This window comes from Gorilla gorilla, chromosome 18 (genome assembly GCF_029281585.2).
Source record: "Gorilla gorilla gorilla isolate KB3781 chromosome 18, NHGRI_mGorGor1-v2.1_pri, whole genome shotgun sequence".
NCBI classification, from domain to species: domain Eukaryota; kingdom Metazoa; phylum Chordata; class Mammalia; order Primates; family Hominidae; genus Gorilla; species Gorilla gorilla.
This window is the reverse complement of record NC_073242.2, coordinates 101239547-101263433: the sequence shown is the minus strand read 5'-3', so window position 1 is coordinate 101263433 and position 23887 is coordinate 101239547. Positions and strand designations below refer to the sequence as shown.

General features: G+C 41.3%; 1 protein-coding gene across 3 annotated transcripts in view; it reads left to right on the top strand.

The window, feature by feature from the left end:
• Positions 1-23887, top strand: part of AP1G1 (adaptor related protein complex 1 subunit gamma 1) — a 115238-nt gene that overhangs the window by 42749 nt on the left and 48602 nt on the right. For all 3 annotated transcript variants that reach the window (XM_063700315.1, XM_004057954.5, XM_055366427.2), the window contains one exon: positions 14378-14581. In XM_063700315.1, coding sequence (XP_063556385.1) covers positions 14381-14581 — 201 coding nt within the window. In that variant the 5' untranslated portion in view covers positions 14378-14380. The remainder of the gene's footprint in view (positions 1-14377; positions 14582-23887) is intronic.

The following is a 23887-nucleotide window of genomic DNA, read 5'->3' as shown; positions in this document are numbered from 1 at the left end:
TTTTGGTTGCTGGAGAAACTGGTTAAAGTTTGAAGGGTCCAGAAGTGGGAGAAAAAAAAAAAACCTCAGTTGCCAAATGTGTTGAGTCAGCATTAACTAACACTTTAGCATAAAAGGGCAAGGTTTAGGATGAGATGATTGAAATGAGAAATGCTTTTTTTCACTAGGTACTTGGAAATTTTACTTTAAAAAAAAGCCTACTCAGACCATTGGAGAGATTTAATTAGTAAATCATAAATGTTGTTGGCAACAAATTAAGTAGGTTTAGAAGGAAGAAGTCATTTTTTTAAAAGATGAGGAAAAAATACATGTGACTTTTGTAATTTATAAATAAAAACATCTTATTTTTTATTTATTTTTTTTGAGACAGAGTCTCACTCTGTCACCCAGGCTGGAGTGCAGTGGTGCCATCTCAGCTTACTACAGCCTCTACCTCCTGGGTTCCCGCGATTCTTGTGCTCAGCCTCCCGAGTAGCTGGGACTGCAGGCGTGCACCACTGTACTTGGCTACTTTTTGTATTTTTAGTGGAGACGGGGTTTTGTCATGTTGGCCATGCTGGTCTCGAACTCCTGACCTCAGGTGATTCACCTGCTTCAGCCTCCCAAAGTGCTGGGATTATAGGTGTGAGCCACCGAGCCTGGCTAAAATATTTTAAATCTTTCAAAGATATGTAAAGATGTTACGTGTTTTCTAAACCTAAAAATAAACTTCGCTGGCCAGACCTGGTGGCTTATGTCTGTAATCCCAGTACTTTGGGAAGCCAAGTCGGAAGGATCACTTGAGGACAGGAGTTTGAAACCAGCCTGGGAAACACAGTGGGACTCTGGCTGTACGAATTTTTTTTTTTTTTTTTGAGACAGAGTCTTGCTCTGTCACCCAGGCTGGAGTGCAGTGGTGCGATCTTGTCTCACCTCAAACTCCGCCTCCTGGGTTCAAGCGATTCTTCTGCCTCAGCCTCCCAAGTAGCTAGAATTACAGGCGCCCGCCACCATGCCCAGTTAATTTTTGTACTTTTAGTAGAGATGGGGTTTCACCATGTTGGACAGGCTGGTCTTGACCTCCTGACCTCAGGTGATCCACCCACCTCGGCCTCCCAAAGTGCCGGGATTACAGGCATGGCCCAAAATTTTTTAAAGTAGCTGGGTTGTGGTGTCTTTGCCAGTAGCCTTAGCTGCCTGGGAGCCTGAGGCAGGAAGATCACTTGAACCCAGGAGTTCAAGGCTGCAGTGAGCTAAGACTGTGCCACTGCACTCCAGCCTGGGTGACAGAGATAGACTGTCTCAAAAAAAGAGGTAAGTAAAAAACGCTTCTTTTGCTTCCTTTTAAGACTGAACACTTTCTCAGTTGTTTAGTTTTGAGGTTTAGTTAAATAGGTTCACTAACTTGAGCTGTAAAAACACTAATGGAACTCCTTTTACTTTGAGTTGTACAACTGTATAATCATTTATATGAGTTAGCTCTTTCAACCAAATACACATTGAGTATCTCTCATCTGAAATACTTGAGACCAGAAGTGTTTCATATTTTGGATTTTTTCAGATTTTGGAATATTTGCGTTACACCACTTGTACATCCCTAATCCTAAAATCCAAAATCTGAAACACTTGAAGAGCAGTTTTTTCTTTTCTTTTTTTTTTCTTTTGGTTACGGAGTCTCGCCCTGTCGCCCAGGCTGGAGCGCAGTGGCGCAATCTCGGCTCACTGCAAGCTCCGCCTCCCGGGTTCACGCCATTCTCCTGCCTCAGTCTCCAGAGTAGCTGGGACTGCAGGCGCCCGACACCATGCCTGGCTAATTTTTTGTATTTTCGGTAGAGACAGGCTTTCACCATGTTAGCCAGGATGGTCGTGATCTCCTGACCTTGTGATCTGCCCGCCTCAGCCTCCCCTGCTGAGATTACAGGTGTGACCCACCGCGCCCGGCCTTGAAGAGCATTTCTTCAAGCCAACAATCAAAAAATGTCAGGTTTTGGAGCATTTCAGATTTTGGATTAGGGATGTTTACCCTATAGTGTTTACCCTGTAGTGTTACATCATCTGTTCTATGACAGTCTTAATTTTAACCCAAAATTTTAACAGATTATGAATGAATACGCTTCAATATTTCTCTCAATGCTTAGTTAAGTACTGTATATACTCACGTAAGTGTACATAGGAATTTTTTGTTTTTACTAAAGAGAAATTATTTATATTACTCTATAACACGCTTTTTTTTTTTTTAACACCTCATGGTCAGTAAATATAATTCTTTTTTTTTGTTTGTTTGTTTGTTTTGAGATGGAGTCTTACCCTGTCACCCAGGTGGTGGGTACCTCCGCCTCCTGGGTTCAGTGATTCTCCTGCCTCAGACTTCAGAGTAGCTGGGATTATAGGCACCTGCCACCACACCCAGATAATTTTTGTATTTTTAGTAGACATGAGGTTTCGCCATGTTGGCCAGGCTGGTCTCAAACTCCTGACCTCAAGTGATCTGCCTGCCTTGGCCTCCCAAAGTGCTGGGATTACAGGCATGAGCCACCGCGCCCCGCCAATATAATTCATTTTTGTTTTGTTTTGTTTTGTTTTTTTGAGACGGAGTTTTGCTCTTGCTGCCCAAGCTGGAGTGCAATGGCGTGATCTCGGCTCACCGCAACCTCCGCCTCCCAGGTTCAAGTGATTCTCCTGCCTCAGCCTCCCGAGTAGTTGGGATTACAGACATGTGCCACCATGCCCCGCTAAGTTTGTATTTTTAGTAGAGACGGGGTTTCTTTCTTTCTTTTTTTTTTTTTTTTTTTATTGAGACGGAGTCTCGCTGTGTCGCCCTGGTTGGAGTGCAGTGGTGCGATCCCGGCTCACTGCAAGTTCTGCCTCCCAGGTTCACGCCATTGTCCTGCGTCAGCCTCCTGAGTAGCTGGGACTACAGGCATCCACCACCACGCCTGGCTAATGTTTTGTATTTTTAGTAGCGATGGGGTTTCACCGTGTTAGCCAGGATGGTCTCCATTTCCTGACCTCGTGATCTGCCCGCCTTGGCCTCCCAAAGTGCTAGGATTAAAGGCGTGAGCCCCCGCACCCGACCCGAGACGGGGGGGTTTCTCCATGTTGGTCAGGCTGGTTTTGAACTCCCGACCTCACATGATCCTCCCGCCTTGGCCTCCCACAGTGCTAGGATTACAGGTGTGAGCCACCGTGCCTGGCCGATATAATTCTTTTTTTTTTTTTTTTTTTTTTTTTTTTGAGATGGGGAGTCTTTCTCTGTCACCCAGGCTAGAGTGCAGTGGTGCGATCTCGGCTCAGTGCAAGCTCCACTTCCTGGGTTCACACCATTCTCCTGCCTCAGCCTCCCGAGTAGCTGGGACTACAGGCGCCCGCCACCACACCCGGCTAATTTTTTGTATTTTTTTTTTTAGTAGAGACAGAGTTTCACCATGTTAACCAGGATGGTCTTGATCCCTTGACCTCGTGATCCACCTGCCTCGGCCTCCCAAAGTGCTGGGGATTACAGGCGTGAGCCACCGTGCCCGGCAATATAATTCTTTATTATTATTTTTTTAAAAGATGAGATTTTGCTATGTTGCTCAGGCTGATCTCGAACTCCTGGGCTTGAGCAATCTGCCTGCATCGGCCTCCCAAAGTGGTGGGATTACAGGCGTGAGCCACCGCACCCAGCCAATATAATTTATTATTATTATTATTATTTTTAAGATGGAACCTCGCTCTGTCATGAAGGCTGGAGTGCAGCGGCGCAATCTTGGCTCACTGCATGCTCTGCCTCCTGAGTTCACGCCATTCTCCTGCATCAGCCTCCTGAGTAGCTGGGACTACAGGCACCTGTCACCACACCTGGCTAATTTTTTGTATTTTTAGTAGAATTGGGTTTCACCATGTTAGCCAGAATGGTCTTAATCTCCTGACTTCGTGATCTGCCCACCTTGGCCTCCCAAAATGCTGGGATTACAGGTGTGAGCCACCGCTCCCAGCCTATTAGTTTTTTTTTTTTTTTTTTTTTTTTTGAGACAGAGTCTCGCTCTGTCACCCAGGCCGGAGTGCAGTGGCGCGATCTCGGCTCACTGCAAGCTCCGCCTCCCGGGTTCACGCCATTCTCCTGCCTCAGCCTCCCGCGTAGCTGGGACTACAGGCGCCCGCCACCACGCCTGGCTAATTTTTTGTATTTTTTTTGGTAGAGACGGGGTTTCACTGTGTTAGCCAGGATGGCCTCGATCTCCTGACCTCGTGATCCGCCCGCCTCGGCCTCCCAAAGTGCTGGGATTACAGGCGTGAGCCACCGCGCCCAGCCTTTAGTTTTTTTTAATAAGAGATGAGATATAGCTGTATTGCTCAGGCTGGTCTCAAACTCCTGGACTTGAGCAGTCTGCCTGCTGTGGCCTCCCAAAGTGCTGAGATTACAGGTGTGAGCCACTGCACTCAGCCCACAGTAAATATAATTCTATCTTGTTCCTTTAAACAGTCCTATTGTGTCTTTATAGCATGGATGTACCATAATTTATTATTTTCCTGTGGACATTTAGATCATTTCTAGATTTTTGCCACTTAACAAAGTGCTACAATAAATATCCTTGTACATGCCACCTTATATGCTGGTGCTTTTATTTCTGTAGTCTCCAAAGGGGGAATTCTGGGTTAACAGAGAAATATATTTTAAATATTATTATTGCTAGATTACTCTCTAAATAGGTTGTCATAATTTTCATCCCAAAAAGCAGTAACTTCTCCATATCATGAAACCACTGGGTATAAATACATAGTTTAATTTTTACTAGTCTGCTAGATGATAAATGGGTCATGCAGTTTGTCTTAATTTTAACTTCCCTGTTACTGGGGCTAGCCTTATTTGATACGTGTAATGGCCATTGGATTTCCTTTACCGAGAATTGTCTGCTCATGTCCTTGCTTCATTTTTCTTTCTCTTTTTTTTTCCTCCTGTAGGAGCGCTTATGGAATGTTAACTCTTTGTTATATGGCACGTGTATTTTTCTTGTCTTTCATTTATCCTTTTTTTTTTTTTTTTTTCTGGGAGACAGAGTCTCACCCTTGTTGCCCAGGCTAGAGTGCGGTGGTGTGATCTCGGCTCACTGCAGCCTCCGCCTCCTGGGTTCAAGCGGTTCTCCTGCCTCAGCCTCCTGGGTAGCTGGGATTACAGGTGCCCGCCACCATGCCCGGCTAATTTTTGTGCTTTTAGTAGAGACAGAGATTCGCCATGCTGGCCAGCCTGGTCTTAAACTCCTGACCTCAGGTGATCTGCCTGCCTCGGCCTTCCAAAGTGCTGGGATTACAGGCGTGAGCCACCGCACCACACCCGGCCTCATTTATCTTTTAACCTTATTTATGTCACAGACATTTTCAGGTAATTATATATATCCCTCTTTTCCTCTTTGGTTTTTGGAACTGTCTTAGAAGAGTCCATTCCAGCTGGGTGCAGTGGCTCATGCCTGTAATCCCAGCACTTTGGGAGGCTGAGGCTGGCGGATCACGAGGTCAGGAGACTGAGATCATCCTAGCTAACAACGTGAAACCTTGTCTCTACTAAAAATATAAAAAAATTAGCTGAGCGTGGTGGCATGCGCCTATAGTCCTGGCTACTCGGTAGGGTAAGGCAGGAGAATTGCTTGAGTCCGGGAGGCAGTGTAGAGACACAGTCTCACTGTATTGCCCAGGCTGGTTTCTGACTCATGGCCTTAAGTGATCCTCCCACCTTGGCCTCTAAAGTGTTGGGATTACTGGCGTGAGCCACCGTACCCAGCCTTAACAGTTTTTGATGATAATTTTTCCTTGCTGTAGTGTGTGTCTATTTGTTCAAGTTTATTTTAGGTCTTTCAACAAATATTTTATAGATTTTGTAGTTTTTTTCATATAGTTCCTATACCTTTCTTACTAAATTTATTCCTATGTATTTTATTTTGACACTATTGTCAATGGGACTGTTTACCCTCCATTTCTAACTAGTTAATATCAGATACGTTAATTAAAATAAATATTATACCATCTTTAATTTTCTTTGGACAACTCCCCCACTCTCCTTGTATATCCAGAATTAATAGAACTTGGATTCATGAAGAATATGCTAGGGAAAATTTGTCATCTTAGTATTAAGTAACTTTTTTTTTTTGAGACGGCGTCTTGCTCTGTCGCTCAGGCTGGAGTGCGGTGGCATGATCTCAGGTCACTGCAACCCCCGCCTCCTGGGTTCAAGCGATTCTCCTGCCTCAGCCTCCTGAGTAGCTGGGGTCACAGGCGTGCGCCACCGCCCCTGGCTAATTTTTGTAATTTTTGTATTTTTAGTAGAGATGGGGTTTCACTATGTTGGTCAGGCTGGTCTTGAACTCCTGACCTCATGATCTGCCTACCTCAGCCTCCCAAAGTGCTGGGATTACAAGGGTGAGCCACCGTCTCCGGCTATATTAAGTAACTTTCTAATGTTTCTGCTTGTCATCCTAGGGAAGAGTACCCTTAGATAAGTTTTTCTGGAATGAATGACTCCTTACTAGGTTTGAAAGTTTACAGTTGTTTTATTTATACGTTTTTGTTAATTTGTTTGCTTTTTTTCAAAGCAAGTTTTATTCCAAGTTTTACATGCTCATTACTTGAAAGATAGCAGACTATATATAGAAGTTAAAAAGGCATCTATATTTACATCAGGTAACCTCCTTCAACATTAATTATACCCTTTGGGTCATGTCTTTAAGCCAAATTTTCGTTTTGAGAATTTTATGATACTTCTTGAATTGAGAGTACTTTAGTATGGTTTTGCTAATAAGATTATGGTTGGGAGAATGAAATTTTTTTTTATTTCATTAGTGTCAGATTAGATGTTTGTCTTGTTTAGCGATCATTGTTTACTTGGCCTTTATTGCTTTTCATGCTTATATACATGTACATATATATATATAATTTTTTTTTAGGAGTCAGGGTCTTGCTGTGTTGCCTAGGCTGTCTTGAACTCCTGGAATCAAGCAATCTGCCCTCCTTGGCCTCCCAGAGTGCTGGGATTACAGGCCTGAGCCACTGTGCCCAGTCTGCTTTTTACGCATCTCAGTGCTGTTGAATTGTTCAGTAGGCATGTTTGCATTTATAGACATCTGCTTTTTAGATCTCAGTTCTGGTGAATTTTGGTTATGGATAATTAAGCATAAAATAAGATTCCTGTAATTACTGTGACAATTTAGGGAGAATTGAACTTAAGTCCTCTTAGAGGGATGCCAGCTGGCTGCCTAGACAGGGTGGGGTGGTATCTCAATGTGATCCTACATTCCACAGCCTATTCTTTAGCCTTGAAGATCCAGAAATTCCATTTTAGTAGTTCATCTCCTAGGGGTGATTGAGACCAATCAAACACACTGATTTGTAAATTATAATAATACTGTAGTATTGTAATTCACAAGGGGGGGATATGCTTTTCTTCTGAATTACTTGGGTCTGCATTCCACAGGACACTATTCCTTTTATGGAGGTACTTGGGAGTTGAGGTGCTTAAGGAAGTATTTAATAATCAGAAAGTTGCACTGTGAGCCTGAAATCAGACCATATAAAGTTGGTCTTGAGTGTTTTGTCATTTTAGGCCATGGTGAAACCTGATCAAAGAATTATGCTTGTCTTACAATGCTGTTTGCCTCTCTGAAGACCAGAATACTTATCCCCAGATTTATTTCATTTTGTTATTATTATTATTTTTGAGACGGTCTTACTCCACAACCCAGGCTGGAGTGCAGTGATTCGATCTCAGCTCACTGCAACCCATGTCCCCTTGGCTCAAGTGATCCTCCCACATCAGCCTCCCGAATAGCTGGGACTACAGACGCATGCGCCACCACTCCCAACTAATTTTTGTATTTTTAGTAGAGACTGGGTGTCGCCATGTTGCTCAGGCTGGTCTTGAACTCCTGGACTTGAGCAGTCTACCTGCCTCGGCCTCCCAAAGTGCTGGGATTACAAGCGTGAGCCACCACACCTGGCCTATCCCCAGATTTAATCTCTCCTATTCAAACAGTGAAGTTCTAACTCTGGTCTTTTCCGTTTATTCACTCTGTAGACCATTTCCCTTCTGTGAACACATTTCTTCATATAGGGGAAATAGGTATGCACCCCTCTACTCCCCTCAAAAGAAAGAAAACCACAAAAACACAGGCAGTGAGAAAACCAGCTAGGCTAGATCAGTGTAATGATAGCCAGAATATCTAAGATGTATTGTAAAGTAAAAGTCTGATTAAAGCATAATACAATCAGTTGATTTGATTTAAGCTTTTTTAGTGTCACATTCTAGTCATAGTATTTTGCAGGTTGTAAATGGCGTTAAAGCAACTCAGATATACATATGAAATAAAAATCTGAAATAGGGGTTCTGTATGGCCCATAATATAAAAATATAGGCCATCTGGAGAATGCAAGAGGGAAAGCATGGTAACTTCTTTGGAGGGTTTTGCCTGATGTTAACTTACATCCCTTGAACATTCTCAGCTAGACTGACATTCTGTGACTGACACAGTAGTCAGTGGTGAAGTTAATTGAAGTCTCGTTTATTTGCTTGGGTCTTTTCTCATTGTTTAGCCAGAAAGACTTCTTCAAGTACAATCTTTGTTGGATAGAAAAATAGGTGATTTTAATGTTGAAAAGTTAAGTTTTAGAATTTTGTTTTTAGATTTAGAGCTCAAATAACTTGAGGTCTATTAGGGGAAGACTGACCGCATAGTTGCAGAAGCTCCAGCTTTTTGGTTGTGTCCTTGATAGTTGGCTGTCAGTAGCTGAAAGTGCACAGCGGGCAGTGTGAGTTCTAAAGCAGGGAGAACGTTATCTGGGCAGGGTAGAAGAGAGAACTGGGTTGAGTTCTGACACCCTTTTTCCATAGCTGTTGGTGAGCAGCTGGTACACCTTTATTTTGTGTGCTTTGGAAAGGACAGTTCAATTTTCTTAAAGATATTTTAGCATTTAGGATTTAATAAATGTAGTATTTATCAAGTTTGTATTCTTACAGGAGGATACAAGAGTGAACAAGGCAAATGAAGATCTAGCCTTAGGGAGCTTGTATTTAGTGGGAAAAATAGGCATTTCAAAGTAAAAAAAAAAAAAAAAAGGCACTTCTCATGGCCTGAGAATGGTATTGCTGTATGAGAAAAATCTTTATCCTTAAAGGGATTTGTGGAGATGTTGGAAAATAGCCATCTTCCCCATTTTGGCCATAAATTTTAGGAGAATTGAAACATGAACACATTATTTTTTTCTTCTATTTACATTTTTTTCCTTTAGTTTGTTTATAATTTTGATTCTTTGAGCATATAAAGTAATCTTATTTAGTTTAAGCTCCAAAACCCAATTTTGCTTAACCATTTTGGATAGAAATTTTTCTAAAATGAATTTTATGTTTCCTTTTTTCCTCTGTTTTTATCATTATTTATCATATAACTGTTAATAAAAACTGAAACACATTAATCTATAATCTGTGTCCCTTAAGTCAGACTTTTAATATTTTTGTGTTCCCTTTCCATCCTTGTTTTAAGAGATGTTTTTATTATTTGCTTTAAAAAAACAGGACAAAGAGGGACATTTTATTTTGTTATAGTGTACAAGCCGTAATGAATATAAAATATGGAACACTTAAGTGTAGAGTGAAACCATTGAAATACTAAATGTAAGTGGTTATATATAAATGGAGAAATTGACAGAAGCACAATCGTAGTGGTAGACTTTAACATACCTTTCTCAGTCTTTGATGGGTCAGGTAGTTAAATTAGTAAGGGCAGATGGTATCTGAACTGTAAGATTTTTAGAAGTTGGTTATAATACAGATATAATTTTGTATTCATGTTTTTTCCCTGTGCATTGAATGTTAAATGTTAATTTTATTTTAACCACTTCTTGGAGAATCAAGGTCTTTTTATAAAACCACATTATGGTCCAGGTGCGGTTGCTCATGCCTGTAATCCCAGGACTTTGGGAGGCCAAGGTGGGTGGATCACTTGAGCTCAGGAGTTTGAGACCAGCCTGGGCAACATGATGAAACCTCATCTCTAAAAAAAATACAAAAATCAGCCCGGTGTGGTGGCTTGCGCCTGTAGTCCCAGCTACTTGGGGAGCTGAGGTGGGAGGATCGCTTGAGCCAAGGAGGCAGAGATTGCAGTGAGCCGAGATCACACCACTGCACTCCAGCCTGGGTGGCAGAGTGAGACCCTGTCTCAAAAAGAAAGCAAAAAACAACAACAAAAACTATATTGTGGTACTGTTTATAATTTATTGGTGCTCTTAGAACCTTAGTGGGAGTTGGCTACTTTTTGGTTACACACTAAGTAGCTCCAGACTGTTTTAAAAATGCTTGTTTCTGCTGTATATAGGTTTTTATTTATTTGTTTGTTTTTGTTGCTGCTTTTGTTTCTTGCCTTGGTGTTGGGTGACATTTTTAACTATCATAGATATCCTTTTCTAAAGCATTTTCTATCTCCTGGGTCCACCCTTCTCCCCTCTTTACCTTACAGTTTTCTGATTTGTAGCTTCTATTCCAGAACAGGCTGAATGAGGACTTCTATCTGGAGTAAAGTAGATGTTTTAGTGTGTTGATGTGTCACTCTCTATATGGGCTGCTTGAGATAATAAAAATGTGTTTTTGGATTCTCAGCTATGTTCTGTATAGTTTCATTACTGTGTTCCGGACTTTTTAAAAAAAGGTTGGAGTTTATTATTGTTATTTGTTTTGTTTGTTTGCTTTTTGTGTTTTTTGAGACAGGATCTTGTGCCATCACCCAGGCTGGAGTGCAGTGGCCTGATCTCAGCTCACTGCAGCCTCACTCCTAGGCTCAGGTCATCCTCCCACCTCAGCCTCCCAAGTAGCTGGGACCACAGATGCATGCCACCATGCCTGGCTCATTTTGTTTATGTTCTGTAGAGACAGGGTTTCAGCATGTCGCCCAGGCTATTCTTGAACTCTTGGGCTCAAGCGATCTGCTCGGGTCTGTGTCCCAAAGTGCTGTGATTGCAGGTGTGAGCCACCGTGCCCAGCCTCACTTGTAATTCTTTTTTTTTTCTTTCTTTTTGACAGTCTCGCTCTGTCACCCTGGCTGGAGTGCAGTGGTGCGATCTTGACTCACTGCAATCTCCACTTCCCGGGTTAAAGCGATTCTCCTGCCTCAGCCTCCGTAGGAGCTGGGATCACAGGTGTGCGCCACCATGCCTGGCTATTTTTTGTATCTTTAGTAGAGACGGGGTTTTGCCATGTTGGCCAGGCTGGTCTCGAACTCCTGACCTCAGGAGATCCACCCACCTCAATGCTCCCAAAGTGCTAGGATTACAGGTGTGAGCCACTGCACCCGGCCTCCTCACTTGTAATTCTTTAACTTCCTGTTACTTCCAATGCTTGGTTCCTGTGGTGTGCCTCCTTCCTTTCAGTGCTTTGGCCAAAATACGGACTCACATTTCTTTGTTTTTCAGGGTTGGAAAGGGCTGGGATTTTCAGAATAGACTTTCTTATATATCTAGGGTAGAAATAAGTAAAAGTTCCTGAAGATTTGTCATTGCCCTTCTCCACATATGTTAAGCATTATCTTCTCTTTCAGTCTGATTTTACCAGTTTAGAATGCCAAAAGGGACATAGCTTAACTGGTGGCTTTTTTGATCTGCCTGTGTTTGGAGGGCACGGTCTTTCAACCTGCCATACTGAAACTCCTGTGTAGACATCTTGACACCTTTATGGTTCAGATTAATAGAACCTTATTTTAGCCTTCCATCCCCCATAGTTCACGTCTCTAGTTTATTGACTCCGAAAATGACTTCATTTTTGAGGTGAGACTACCTTCAGCCATCCCTTGTATAAGAGTTTAGTGTTGGCCTGGCGTGGTGGCTCACACCTGTAATCCCAGCACTTTGGGAGGCCAAGGCGGGTGGATCACCTGAGGTCAGGAGTTCGAGACCAACCTGACCAACATGGTGAAACCCCGTCTCCACTAAAAATACAAAAATTAGCCAAGCATGGTGGTGCATGCCTGTAATACCAGCTACTTGGGAGGCTGAGGCAGGAGAAGTGCTTGAACCCAGGAGGTGGAGGTTGTGGTGAGCCGAGGTTGCGCCATTGCACTCCAGCCTGGGCAACGAGCGAAACTCCACCAAAAAAAAAAAAAAAAAGACAGAGTTTAGTGTTAGCTTTTATAGGCCCAGCCGTATGACCATATCTTAATATACCCATTACACACAACTTTTTTTTTTTTTTTTTTTGAGACAGGGTCTCACTCTGTCACCCAGGATGCAGTGTCACAGCTTACTGCAGCCTCAGCCTCTAGGGCTCAGGCTATCCTCCTGCCTCAATCTCCCGGGTAGCTGGGACAGTAGTCGTGTGCCACTATGTTCGGCTAACTTTTCTTTATTATTTGTAGAGACAGGGTTTCCCTATGTACATACAACATTTTTCACAAGATTTTATAATAATGTTTTGTTACTTGAGTGGTTAAATATGCCTTTAAGCAGGTTAGAACAACTAGTAATTTTCTCAGGTATATATTCTATAACTGATCAAATAGGTCTTAATTGTTTAGTTCAAGGGCTTTTTTGTTTACTTTGAAATAAACTCTTTAAAGTTAACATATGGTAAAATTGACTCTTCTGGTTTATTGTTTTACAGTTCTGTAAGGATTTTTTGTTTTCGTTTTTTTGTTATTTTTTTTGTTTTTTTGAGACAGTCTTGCTCTGTTGCCCAGGCTGGATTGCAGTGGTGTGATCTTGGCTCACTGCAGTCTTGCCTCCCAGGCTCAAGCAATCCTCCTCCCTCAGTATCCCAAGTAGCTGAGACTACAGGTGTGTGCCACCATGCCCAGCTAATTTTTGTATTTTTTGTAGAGACAGGGTTTTGCAGTGTTGGCCAGGCTGGTTTCGAACTTCTGACCTCAGGTGATCTGCCTGCCTCGGCCTTCCAAAGTGCTGGCGTTAAAGGCGTGAGCCACTGTGCCCAGCTGGTGTGTCCTATTTTCATAATGATGTCCTTTGGAGAGCAAAAATTTTAAACTTTGATAGGGTACAGTTATTAAGTTTTTCTTTTATACTTTGTGGTTGTGTGTGAAGTCTCTCTGTTTAACCTGTTTGCAAAGATTTTCCTCTGTGTTTTCTTCTGGAAGATTTTTAGTTTTAGCTTTGACTTTTAGGTTTGTGATCCATTTTTAGTTAATTTTTGTGTATTGTGTGTGGTTAGGATTGAGGTTAATTTTTTTCCCCCATGAAGAGAGATAGTTGCCAGCACCATTCATTGAAAGACTATCTTGCTCCTGTTGAATAACTTTGGCCTCTTTGTTAAAAATCTCTTGTGTATATTTGTGTGGGTTTATTCCTAAACTTTCAGTTTTGTTTCTATTCTTTTTTTTTTTTTTTTTTTGAGATGGAGTTTCACTCTTGTTGCTCAGGCTAGAGGGCAATGGTGCGATCTTGGCTCACTGAAACCTCCACCTCCTGGGTTCAAGCATTTCTCCTGAGTAGCTGGGATTACAGGCATGTGCCACCATGGCCGGCTAATTTTGTATTTTTAGTAGAGATGGGGTTTCTCCATGTTGGTCAGGCTGGTCTCGAGCTCCCGACCTCAGGTGATCCGCCCACCTTGGCCTCCCAAAGTGCTGGGATTACAGGCGTGAGCCACCGTGCCTGGCCTGCTTCAGTCTATTCTTACATTCAGTTAGTTCCACATTTCCCTGATTACTATAGCTTTGTAGTAATTCTTGAAATTAGGTAGTGCACGTTTTGTTTTTTCTGTTTGTTAACAATTATTTAGGCTGTTATATGTCCCTTATTAACTTTTTTTTTTTTTTTGCTTTTAAAAGATATTCATGACACTAATAGCCTTATTTTCTTAGGTTAGTTTATTTTTTTCTCATCACATATTCAAAGTACACACACAGTGTACTGGGATGGTTACAGTTTGTTGAATGTGTTTTAATCTGACAATTGGTTTTCTCTCTTAATCTCATATTTTGTTGAGTTGAGCTATGATTGTGACCATATTTATTTTTGTTCAGCTATGTTATGTTTAACAGCAGTTGAACAGATAATATCTATCTTTTCTAAGGTTAGGCATAGGCCTTTCCTTATTACTTTAAGGATTGAGTAAAGATTTCAGTTGTATTAGTTTCTGAGATATTTTGATATTAGTGATAGAGTTTACATATTTAGTGTATTCTTTGTTTTATTTTGCTTAATTTAATACTTAACCATTTTTGTTTGTAGCCTTTCCAGAAATGTACAGAGTTGAGAGGTCTGTATGTAATAGTTTTGCGGAAGCTTAGCACACTTTGTTTAGCTTCGCTAAGCTGGATTTGGCAAGTCTTGAATTCTTAAAAACTAGTCAAAAATTTAAATGGGAAGTTGTGTGAATAGCTTTGGTAGTAAAAAATGTGAACATCTCTATTTAATGTCTTTCCATATCCAGAGGATGCCAGCCCCCATCAGATTGCGGGAGCTGATCCGGACCATCCGGACAGCCCGAACCCAAGCTGAAGAACGAGAAATGATCCAGAAAGAATGTGCTGCAATCCGGTCATCTTTTAGAGAAGAAGACAATACATACCGATGTCGGAATGTGGCAAAATTACTGTATATGCACATGCTGGGCTACCCTGCTCACTTTGGACAGGTAGGCTGGGCTGAGACTACATGTAGCAAGGGTATTCTTTGACATTGTTGCTCAGGGATTGTCCATCTTTTTCTGGTGGGGAGGTACTTTTGATAGCCTTGTAGTCTGATCATTGTGGAACTGAGGGTAAGATTGAGAGAGCAAGCCACAGACCTGGAAAGGCATGATATTGGTATCAGTTATCCTTTCCATTGGGAGTCTCATTATACGGATGAGAGAATGTTTTGATGGTGGCAGCTAGCTTGCTTAAAGATTGACCAGGATTATGTGGTGGTTCTGCCAGAGTACCTGGACTATAATGAATATTTAAGAAAATGTTTCTTGCTGGGCATGGTGGCTTGTGCCTGTAATCCCAGCTACTTGGGACACTGAAGTGGGAGAATCACTTGAGGCCAGGAGTTTGAGATCAGCCTGGGCAACATAGTGAGATACTGCTCTTAAAAAAAAAAAAGCATGGTGTGGTAGAGCATGCCTTTAGTCCCAGCTACTCAGGAAGCTAAGTCAAGAGGATTGCTTGTGCCCCAGGAGTTTTGAGGCCTCATTGAGCTACGATTGCACCACTGTACTCCAGCCTGGGCAATAGAGTAAGATCCTATTTCTTTTTTTTTTAAAAAAAGCTTGCTAAATGTCTTCTTAATTGCTTTATCTGGGCACAGCGTTGTGTGGAGAAGTTCACAATATGTTTTTCAGTTAAGGAAATTAGGTGGTTACCAATTGGTGGCGTCTATTTTGTTCTAATTACTTTGTGCCTTGATTGCTGTAACTAGAGCAGATCTGGCTGCTGATTCTCTCCCATGCACAAATGGTTACTATCTAAGATGTCCAGTCTGGGCTTTGAGAATGATAGTCTCAATGATAAGTACTTTCTTCTTTGCATGTTTATATTGTCATAAGTGGGATTTAGTCATGGAAAAGGAAATAGTGGGTTTTTTATTTCATATTAATGCTATTAAATTTTATTTTAATAATTTGAGAATTGTATTATATGCTAAATAGTCTCTCTAAGGAACAGACTGCCCAATTGAAAGAAAGAATGTGCAACACTATCAGGAAAGATAGTCATCAGCTTATTTTCTGTTTAGGTCAGTAATTTCAGTGGAAGGAGATCTCCTGCCCCCAAGTTAAAACAAAAAGTACTGGGATTTAATCTTATCAGACTGACTTGGGTTTTATGGTCATCTTGGGGTTTGGAGTGGGGTCAACATCTTTAGAAATACATGATCAAGAGTGGGAGTCCATTAGTTTCCCAAAGAAAAATTGATGTGTTAGTATCAGAGGAAAGGGGACTGGATCAAAAGAAAAGGGGCCAGGCAGAAGCAACTGCTGGGTCATCAATATAGTCATATATTTGGTTTGGGACAGAATTAGTGTCATAATAGCATTCTTCTCTTTCACATGAATAGTTTCTAAAAATATAATATGTTCTTTGAAATATATTTCATATTTCATTCGTAGAGTGTTAGGAGTGGAATGAAACCCTGAGGCTCTGATGTTTCAGTTATAAGCTTTACCACATCAAAAATTGATCCAGGTGGTTATCCATATACTGTGTGTCATAGTATAAAGCAAATAGATGCCCACGTGTTCTTGTTGATTGGTTGATTGAGTTTAAGTATTAGGTTAGATTTACAGAAATCTGATATATTAGAAATTGGGCTATAAAAAAGTCTAGTGAGGGAGAAGACTCTTAATTCCTCAGCGATAAGCATTATTAACATTTTGGAAGCAGTACATTTACATATTCCCAAGGAAGTTCTTAAAGAGCATATTCTTTTTTTGTTGTTTTTAGAGGCAGGGTCTTGCTCTATGGCCCATGCTGTGGCTCTGTGATGGCTCACTGTCGCCTCAACCTGCTGGGCTCAAGTTCTCCTCCTACCTCAGCCTCTCGAGTCACTGGGACTGCAGGTGCATGGCACCACACCCAGCTAATTTTTTTTTTTTTTTTTTGAGACAGAGTCTCGCTGTGTTGCCCAGGCTGGAGTCCAGTGGCGTGATCTCGGCTCACTTCAACCTCCACCTACTGGGTTCAAAAGATTCTTCTGCCTCAGCCTCCCGAGTAGCTGGGACTACAGGTGTGTGCCACCACACCCAGCTAATTTTTGTATTTTTAGTAGAGATGGAGTGTTACCATATTGGCCAGGCTGGTCTCGAATTCCTGACCTCGTTATCTGTCTGTCTCGGCCTCCTAAAGTGCTGGGATTACAGGATTGAGCCACTGTGCCCGGGCCCAGCTAATTTTTTGAGACGGGATCTCACTCTGTTGCCCAGGCTGGAGTGTGCAGTGGACACCTCAGGCTTACTTTCTACTGGGCTCACTGCAGCCTCGACCTTCTGGGAACCACACCCGGCTAATTTTTGTATTTTTTATAGAGACAGGGCTTTGCTGTGTTGCTCAGGCTCATTTTGAACTCAAGCTCAAGCAATCCATGTGTCTTGGCCTCTCAAAGTACTGAGATTACAGGCATGCACTATTGTGCCCGGTCAGCTAATTAAAAAAAAAATTTGGGCTGGGTGCGGTGGCTCACGCCTGTACACCCAGCACTTTGGGAGGCCGAGGTGGGTGGATCATGAGGTCAAGAGATAGAGGCTATCCTGGCCAACATGGTGGAACCCCCCTGTACTAAAAATACAAAAATTAGCTGGGCATGGTGGTGCGTGCCTGTAGTCCCAGCTACTCAGGAGGCTGAAGCAGGAGAATCGTTTGAATCCGGGAGGTAGAGGTTGCAGTGAGCTGAGATCGTGCCACTGTACTCCAGCCTGGCAACAGAATGAGACTCTTTCTCAAAAAAAAAAAAAATTTTGTTGAGTTGGATTTCTGCCACATTTCCCTGGCTGGTATTGAACTCCTGGGCTCAAGTGATCTTTGGGCCTCAACCTCCCAAAGTGCTGTGATTATAGGTGTAAGCCACAGTCCCTGGACTAAGGGCAAATTCTTGAATTTGGAATCAGAGTAGATTTAAGACTGGGGGATATTTCGTTTTGTAAAAAATCTCTCTATATTTTCTAAGATTCATTTCTTTAATATGTTTAAATAGAATGTGCTTTTAAGGTTAGGTGGCATTTGGGGGTATTTTGGGACTTAATTATTTGATAAAATATTTAATTCTTAGAAAGTGTAAATGCTCGAGAAAACTGTGCTAAAATTTTATCATAAAATATTTTTCTGAATGGGACTGGGAATCATAATTTTAAGTTCTTATTCTGTTTCCTCTGTTTCAATGAGTCACCATCTTGTTCATATCAGTAATTTGGTACCCCATCCGTTGGAATTACCTTTATAATATGCCTGTAAAAGGTTCATATCTAGATTTTGTCACCTGCACATATGATCACAGTGCCATTTTCATTTAGTGTATAATAATAGCCACTTTTTTTTTTTTTTGAGATGGAGTCTCGCCCTGTTGCCCAGGCTGGAGTGCAATGGTGTGATCTCAGCTCACTGCAAACTCCGCCTCCTGGGTTCACGCCATTCTCCTTCCTCAGCCTCCCTAGTAGCTGGGACTACAGGCGCCTGCCACCATGCCCGGCTAATTTTTTTGTGTTTTTAGTAGAGACGGGATTTCACTGTGTTAGCCAGGGTGGTCTCGATCTGACCTCGTGATCTGCCTGCCTCGGCCTCCCAAAGTGCTGGGATTACAGGCGTGAGCCACCATTCCCGGCCCACCTTTTTTTTTTTTTTTTGAGACAGGGTTTCGCTCTTGTCACTCAGGCTGGAGTACAATGGCACAATCTTGGCTCACTGCATCTTCTGCCTCCCAGGTTCAAGCGATTCTCCTGTCTCAGCCTCCTGAGTAGCTGGGATTACAGGCGCCTGCCACCATGCCCGGCTAATATTTGTATTTTTAGTAGAGACGGGGTTTTACCATGTTGGCCAGGCTGGTCTCAAACTCCTGACTTCAGGTGATCCACCTGCCTTGGCCTCCCAAAGTGCTGGGATTACAGGTGTGAGACACCGCGCCCAGCCTGCAGCTACTCTTTAATTGCATTTTATTTGTTAGATGCCGTGTTCATTATGGTAACCAGTAGCTGCATGTAGCTATTGACCTCTTGGAATGTGGCTATTTGAACTGAGGTGAATCTTAAAGGAAAATAAGGTTTTTTTTGGTACTTGATTTAGCTATTGGAAAACTTTTTTTTTTTTTTTTTGAGGTGGTGTCTTGCTCTGTTGCCCAGGCTGAGGTGCAGTGGCACGATCTTGGCTCATTGCAGCCTTCACTACCCAGGTTCAAGCGATTCTCCTGCCTCAGCCTCCTGAGTAGCTGGGCTACAGGCACCTGCCACCACACCTGGCTAATTTTTGTATTTTTGGTAGAGACAGGGTTTCACCATGTTGTCCAGACTAGTCTTGAACTCCTGACCTCAAATGATCCACCGTCTTGGCCTCCCAAAGTGCTGGGATTACAGGTGTGAGCCACCACACCCAGCCTAGTTATTGGAAGACTTTTAAATATGTTTTAAACAACTTGGGTATGTGAGTCTACTTTATAAATAGTAAATTTTATGAAATCTAAATACAGTTCAGCTATTTCTTTTTTTTTCTTTTTAGTTTAGCTATTTCTGATGAAAATGTACAAATTGAGATGTGCTGTAAGTGTAAAAGTACATACTGTATATAGAAGCTTTAGTGCAAAAGCAAGTGTAAAATACCTAATTATAATTTTTGTGTTGATCATATGTTGAAATGATATTTTAGATATATTGATTAAAGAATATTATTAAAACTAATTTCACCTTTTTAAAACTTTTTACTACAGTATCTAGTATGGTGCTGATAGAAATAAAATACAAGCTACATAGAAATTTAAAAATTTCTAGTAGCTATATTTTAAAAGTCTTAAGTTTTGCAATAAAACTTAAGGGGTAGGATGGACATGGTGACTTACGCCTGTAATCCTGGCACTTTGGGAGGCCAAGGTAGGGGGATCACCTGAAGTCAGGAGTTTGAGACCATCCTGGCCAACACGGTGAAACTCTGTCTCTACTAAAAATACAAAAATTAGCCGGGCGTGATGGTGGGTGCCTGTAATCCCAGCTACTTGGGAGGCTGAGGCAGGAGAATCACTTGAACCTGGAAGGTGGAGGTTGCAGTGAGCGGAGATCATACCATTGCACTCCAGCCTGGGCGACAAAGTGAGACTCTGTCTCAAACAACAACAACAAAAAAGTATCCTAGCCCTGCCTTGCTGTACAAAGGATTTGAGATGGCATAAACTACCAGCATCTACATTAAAGAGAAAAAGAATAGTAGAAATTAAGAGTTGGAAAAAGGAAGCATTTAGAGCATAAGGCCAGTGTAGTTGCTGTTGGCGCGACAGCTAAGGCAAGAAAAGCGACAGTCACCTCTTGGGTAGTTGTTATTGCCAAGATGGAAGAGCAAAACTGCAGAGAACCAGACTGCCTGGATGTGACTTCTGGCTTTGAGCAAGATCTTTAACCTTTCTGTGTCTCAGTTTCCTCATCTGTAAAATGGGGACAATCTTAATGCCTGCTTTATAGTGTTATTATGAAGATTAAGTTATAAGTGTTAGACACATTTTGTATATAAAAAGCCTCATGTTATGCATTTTACCATTTCCTGAAGGACAGCAGTGTTTTTTGAAGCACTGAATTCTAAGAGATTTTTTATATGGACCTTTTGTCTAGGAGTCTCTTAATAATGTAAGAGACAGTATCCTCAGCATTTTTATAACAAAAGTGGTGATAGATTGTAACCTTTTGCATGTGTAGGTTAAGCACAACCCAGAAATATTAGTGAATTATCTAAAGATAAGTAGGTAGATTGCAGGAGTAGAAAACTGTTGGCTCGGGGCCAAATTCTTCCACAGATGTGTTCTTTTTTGTCCTGTATGGTATTTAAAATTGTTTCTGCCAGTACATAAAAAAAAAAAAAGAATTTCCATAGAAATCTGGATTTCTAGTTTCTCTTAGAAACATAGTAAGATTTGTGGAATGGAAATCTACGTTTCCATATGTCAGTAGTATGCTGCTTTTAGGCTGGGCCTGATTCTGTTTTTCCTCAATTCTAGCCTTGCTTGCCATACCCAATTACCTGTGTAGGATATTCTTCCCTTCCATCTGTGTAGCATAGGACTGCACTTCTTTAGCTTCTCTAAATTTTACAATGTTCTCTGTACAGTCTTATACATCTTTTTAAAAAATTTAAAAAAATTTCCCTTAAAACACAGGATTTTTAAGTCTTAACACATCTTTGGAGAAATATATTTGTAGGTTCTTTAGAGCTCTTGTTTCTGTTGCAAATAGTATCCTTTAAAATTTTAAATAATTATGTTGTAGATCTGTAGTGATATAATTGATTTTTAAAAATATTTATCTACTTTGCCACATTATTGAACTTGGTTCTGAGAGTCTCTGTGGACGTCATTGTTTCCATGTAGTCAATACTACTATTTTCTGCAAACAATGGCAGTTCTTTTTTTTCCTTTGATATCCTTATACATTTTCTTATTTTCTTATTACACTGTACAGGTAGTACATTATTGCAAATAAGTGATGATAATAGCCACTCTTGTTAAAGCCGTAAACAAATGCTCTACAGTAATATGTGGGTGACTGTCATAGGGTTTAGTAGACACGCTTTCTCACATTAAGGAATTTTTTCTTAAAAAAAAGTACTTAAGCTAGTACTATTCCTTGAAAAGCCTTAGAATTAATGACCAGACCAGAAGCAATGAGCTATCCTTAAGCCTAGATTGTGGTCTCCAAATACTATTTTCAGCCCATTGGAAAGATGGCTCATCCCAAATCCAGGGTAAGGAAATGTACAAAATAAGCTTGAATGATGTTACTATGCCAGAAAGCAAGAAAGACTGCAAAGATCATGTCAAAAGGTTTCAGTAGTCACCAGAAGAGGCAGTCATACCCCCAAAAGAGATAATTTGAGTATTAATAAGAATAATAATCGGCCGGGCATGGTGGCTCACGCCTGTAATCCCAGCACTTTGGGAGGCCGAGGCAGGCAGATCACGAGGTCAGGAGTTCAATACCATCCTGGCCAACATGATGAAACCCCGTCTCTACTAAAAATACAAAGATTAACCAGGTGTGGTGGCAGGCGCCTATTAATCCCAGCTACTCAGGAGGCTGAGGCAGGAAAATCGCTTGAACCCGGGAGGTGGAGGTTGCAGTGAACCAAGGTTGCGCCACTGCACTCCACCCTGGGCAACAGAGCGAGACTCCATCTCAAAATAATAATAATAATAATAATAATAATAATAATAATAATAATAATAATTGTAGGCTGGGTGCGGTGACTAAACTTGTAACCTCAGTCTTTTGTGAGGCTGAGGCGGGCAGATTGCTTGAGCTCAGGAGTTCGAGACCAGCCTGACCAACATAGTGAAACCCCATCTCTACTAAAAATACAAAAATTAGCTGGGCATGGTGGCAGATACCTGTAATCCCAGGTATTCCAGAGGCTGAGGCTTGAGAATCGCTTGAACCTGGGAGGTGGAGGTTGCAGTGAGGCGAGATCGTGCCACTGCACTCCATCCTGGTTGGCAGAGTGAGACTCTGTGTCAATAAAAAAAGAATAATAATTGTAACTGATTGAAATAAACATTTATATTGCCTTTCCTTAGCAATAGTATGGCCTTCCTTCTATATAGAGAAGTTTCTTCTTAGAGCTGTAGTCCAACTGATAAATGAAGGAATGGATTAGAATCTAATCATTTTGCAACCCATGATGATCATCAGTTGCTGCTAATGTCACAAAAGAGAGATGACTACCAGAAATAATTATACGCCTCCTGGTGAAAGTTCATACCACTGGCTCTAAGTGGTGCATATTTGCAAAATGAGATCACAACAGAACAAAGCAAAACCTGAAAAGTCTGAATTTGATCAAGCCTCCTTAGGTATATAACCTAGATAAATTTTCCAGTATACAAAGACATGTATGTATAAGAGTATTCATTTCAGCAGTGTTTCTAATAGGTAAAACATTGCAAACAATCTGTTTGTCCTCAGATAATAGGTAAGTTTATATTCAAAAGTGGGATACTATGTAGCAGTGAGTTATGACTGAATTAGATCTTCTTGTCTTGATGTGAGTAATACTCAAAGCTGTTGAGTGAAAAGAGCAGGAATACAGTTTGATATTTGTTTAAAGTTTAAAACATTTAAAATCACCTGTCTCTCCGTGTGTAGTAAGAATATATGGCATGGCAGTCATGAGCAGCAGTTTAGGGTTCTGATTACTTCTGGGATGGAGAAATGAGATTGAGGCCCAGTACACAGAAGGCTTCAGTTGAATTTGTAATGTAAAATAAATAGGGTGAAATGTTAAGATTTGATAAAGCTGCTTGGTGCGTCAGTGACAGTTACGTGATTTTTATGTATTTTGAGTGGAATGTTTCATAATTTTCTCAAAAGAAAAAATTGGATTCAGTAGGAATGTCAGGTTTTTGTTTTTTGTTTTTCTGCCAGAAGAATGAAGAAACAGACTCTGGTCTATATAGATTTTATGTTGTCAGGCCTACATAGTGGTAGTGCAGTTGTAACAAGCTTGCTTTTCAAAAATGATGATTTTAGGTGTGTGTGTATAAACCAGGCAGTTATTTCTGAATATTAAAAAGAAATAGGTTGGGTATGGTGGCCCATGCCTATAATCCCAGCACTTTGGGAGGCCAAGGCAGAAGGATCATTTGAGGACAGGAATTCAAGACCAGCCCAGGTAACATAGTGAGATCTCATCTCTACAAAAGTAAAAAGTTAGGGTAGGGTACAGTGGCTCATGCATGTAATTCCAGCACTTTAGGAAGCTGAGGCAGGCGGATGGCCTGAGCTCAGGAGTTTGACACTAGCCTGGGCAATACTGTGAAACCCCACTCCAGCCTGGGCGACAGAGTGAGACTCCAGCTCAAAAAAAAAAGTAAAAAATTAGCCTCATGTGGTGGCACATGCCTGTAGTTGTAGCTACTTGGGAGGCTGAGGCAGGAGGATGGCCTGAGCCCAAGAGTTAGAGGTTACTAACTGTGAACTAACAGTGAACTGTGATCATGCCATTGTACTCCAGCTTGGGCGATAGAGCAAGACCTGTCTCTAAACAAAAAAATAAAATAAATAAAGGTAACTTTTAAAAAGGTCTACCCAATGAGTTGCAGGCCTGTTAATATTTACAGAATTTTAATTGCATCTTTTCATTAAGGTGATTGTTCATATCATAAAGCTGCAATTTTTTTTTTTTTTTTAATTAAGAGACAGGATCTTACTCTGTCACTCAGGCTGGAGTGCAGTGGTGCAATCGTAGTTCACTGCAGCCTTCAACAGGAGGCTCAAGCGATCCTG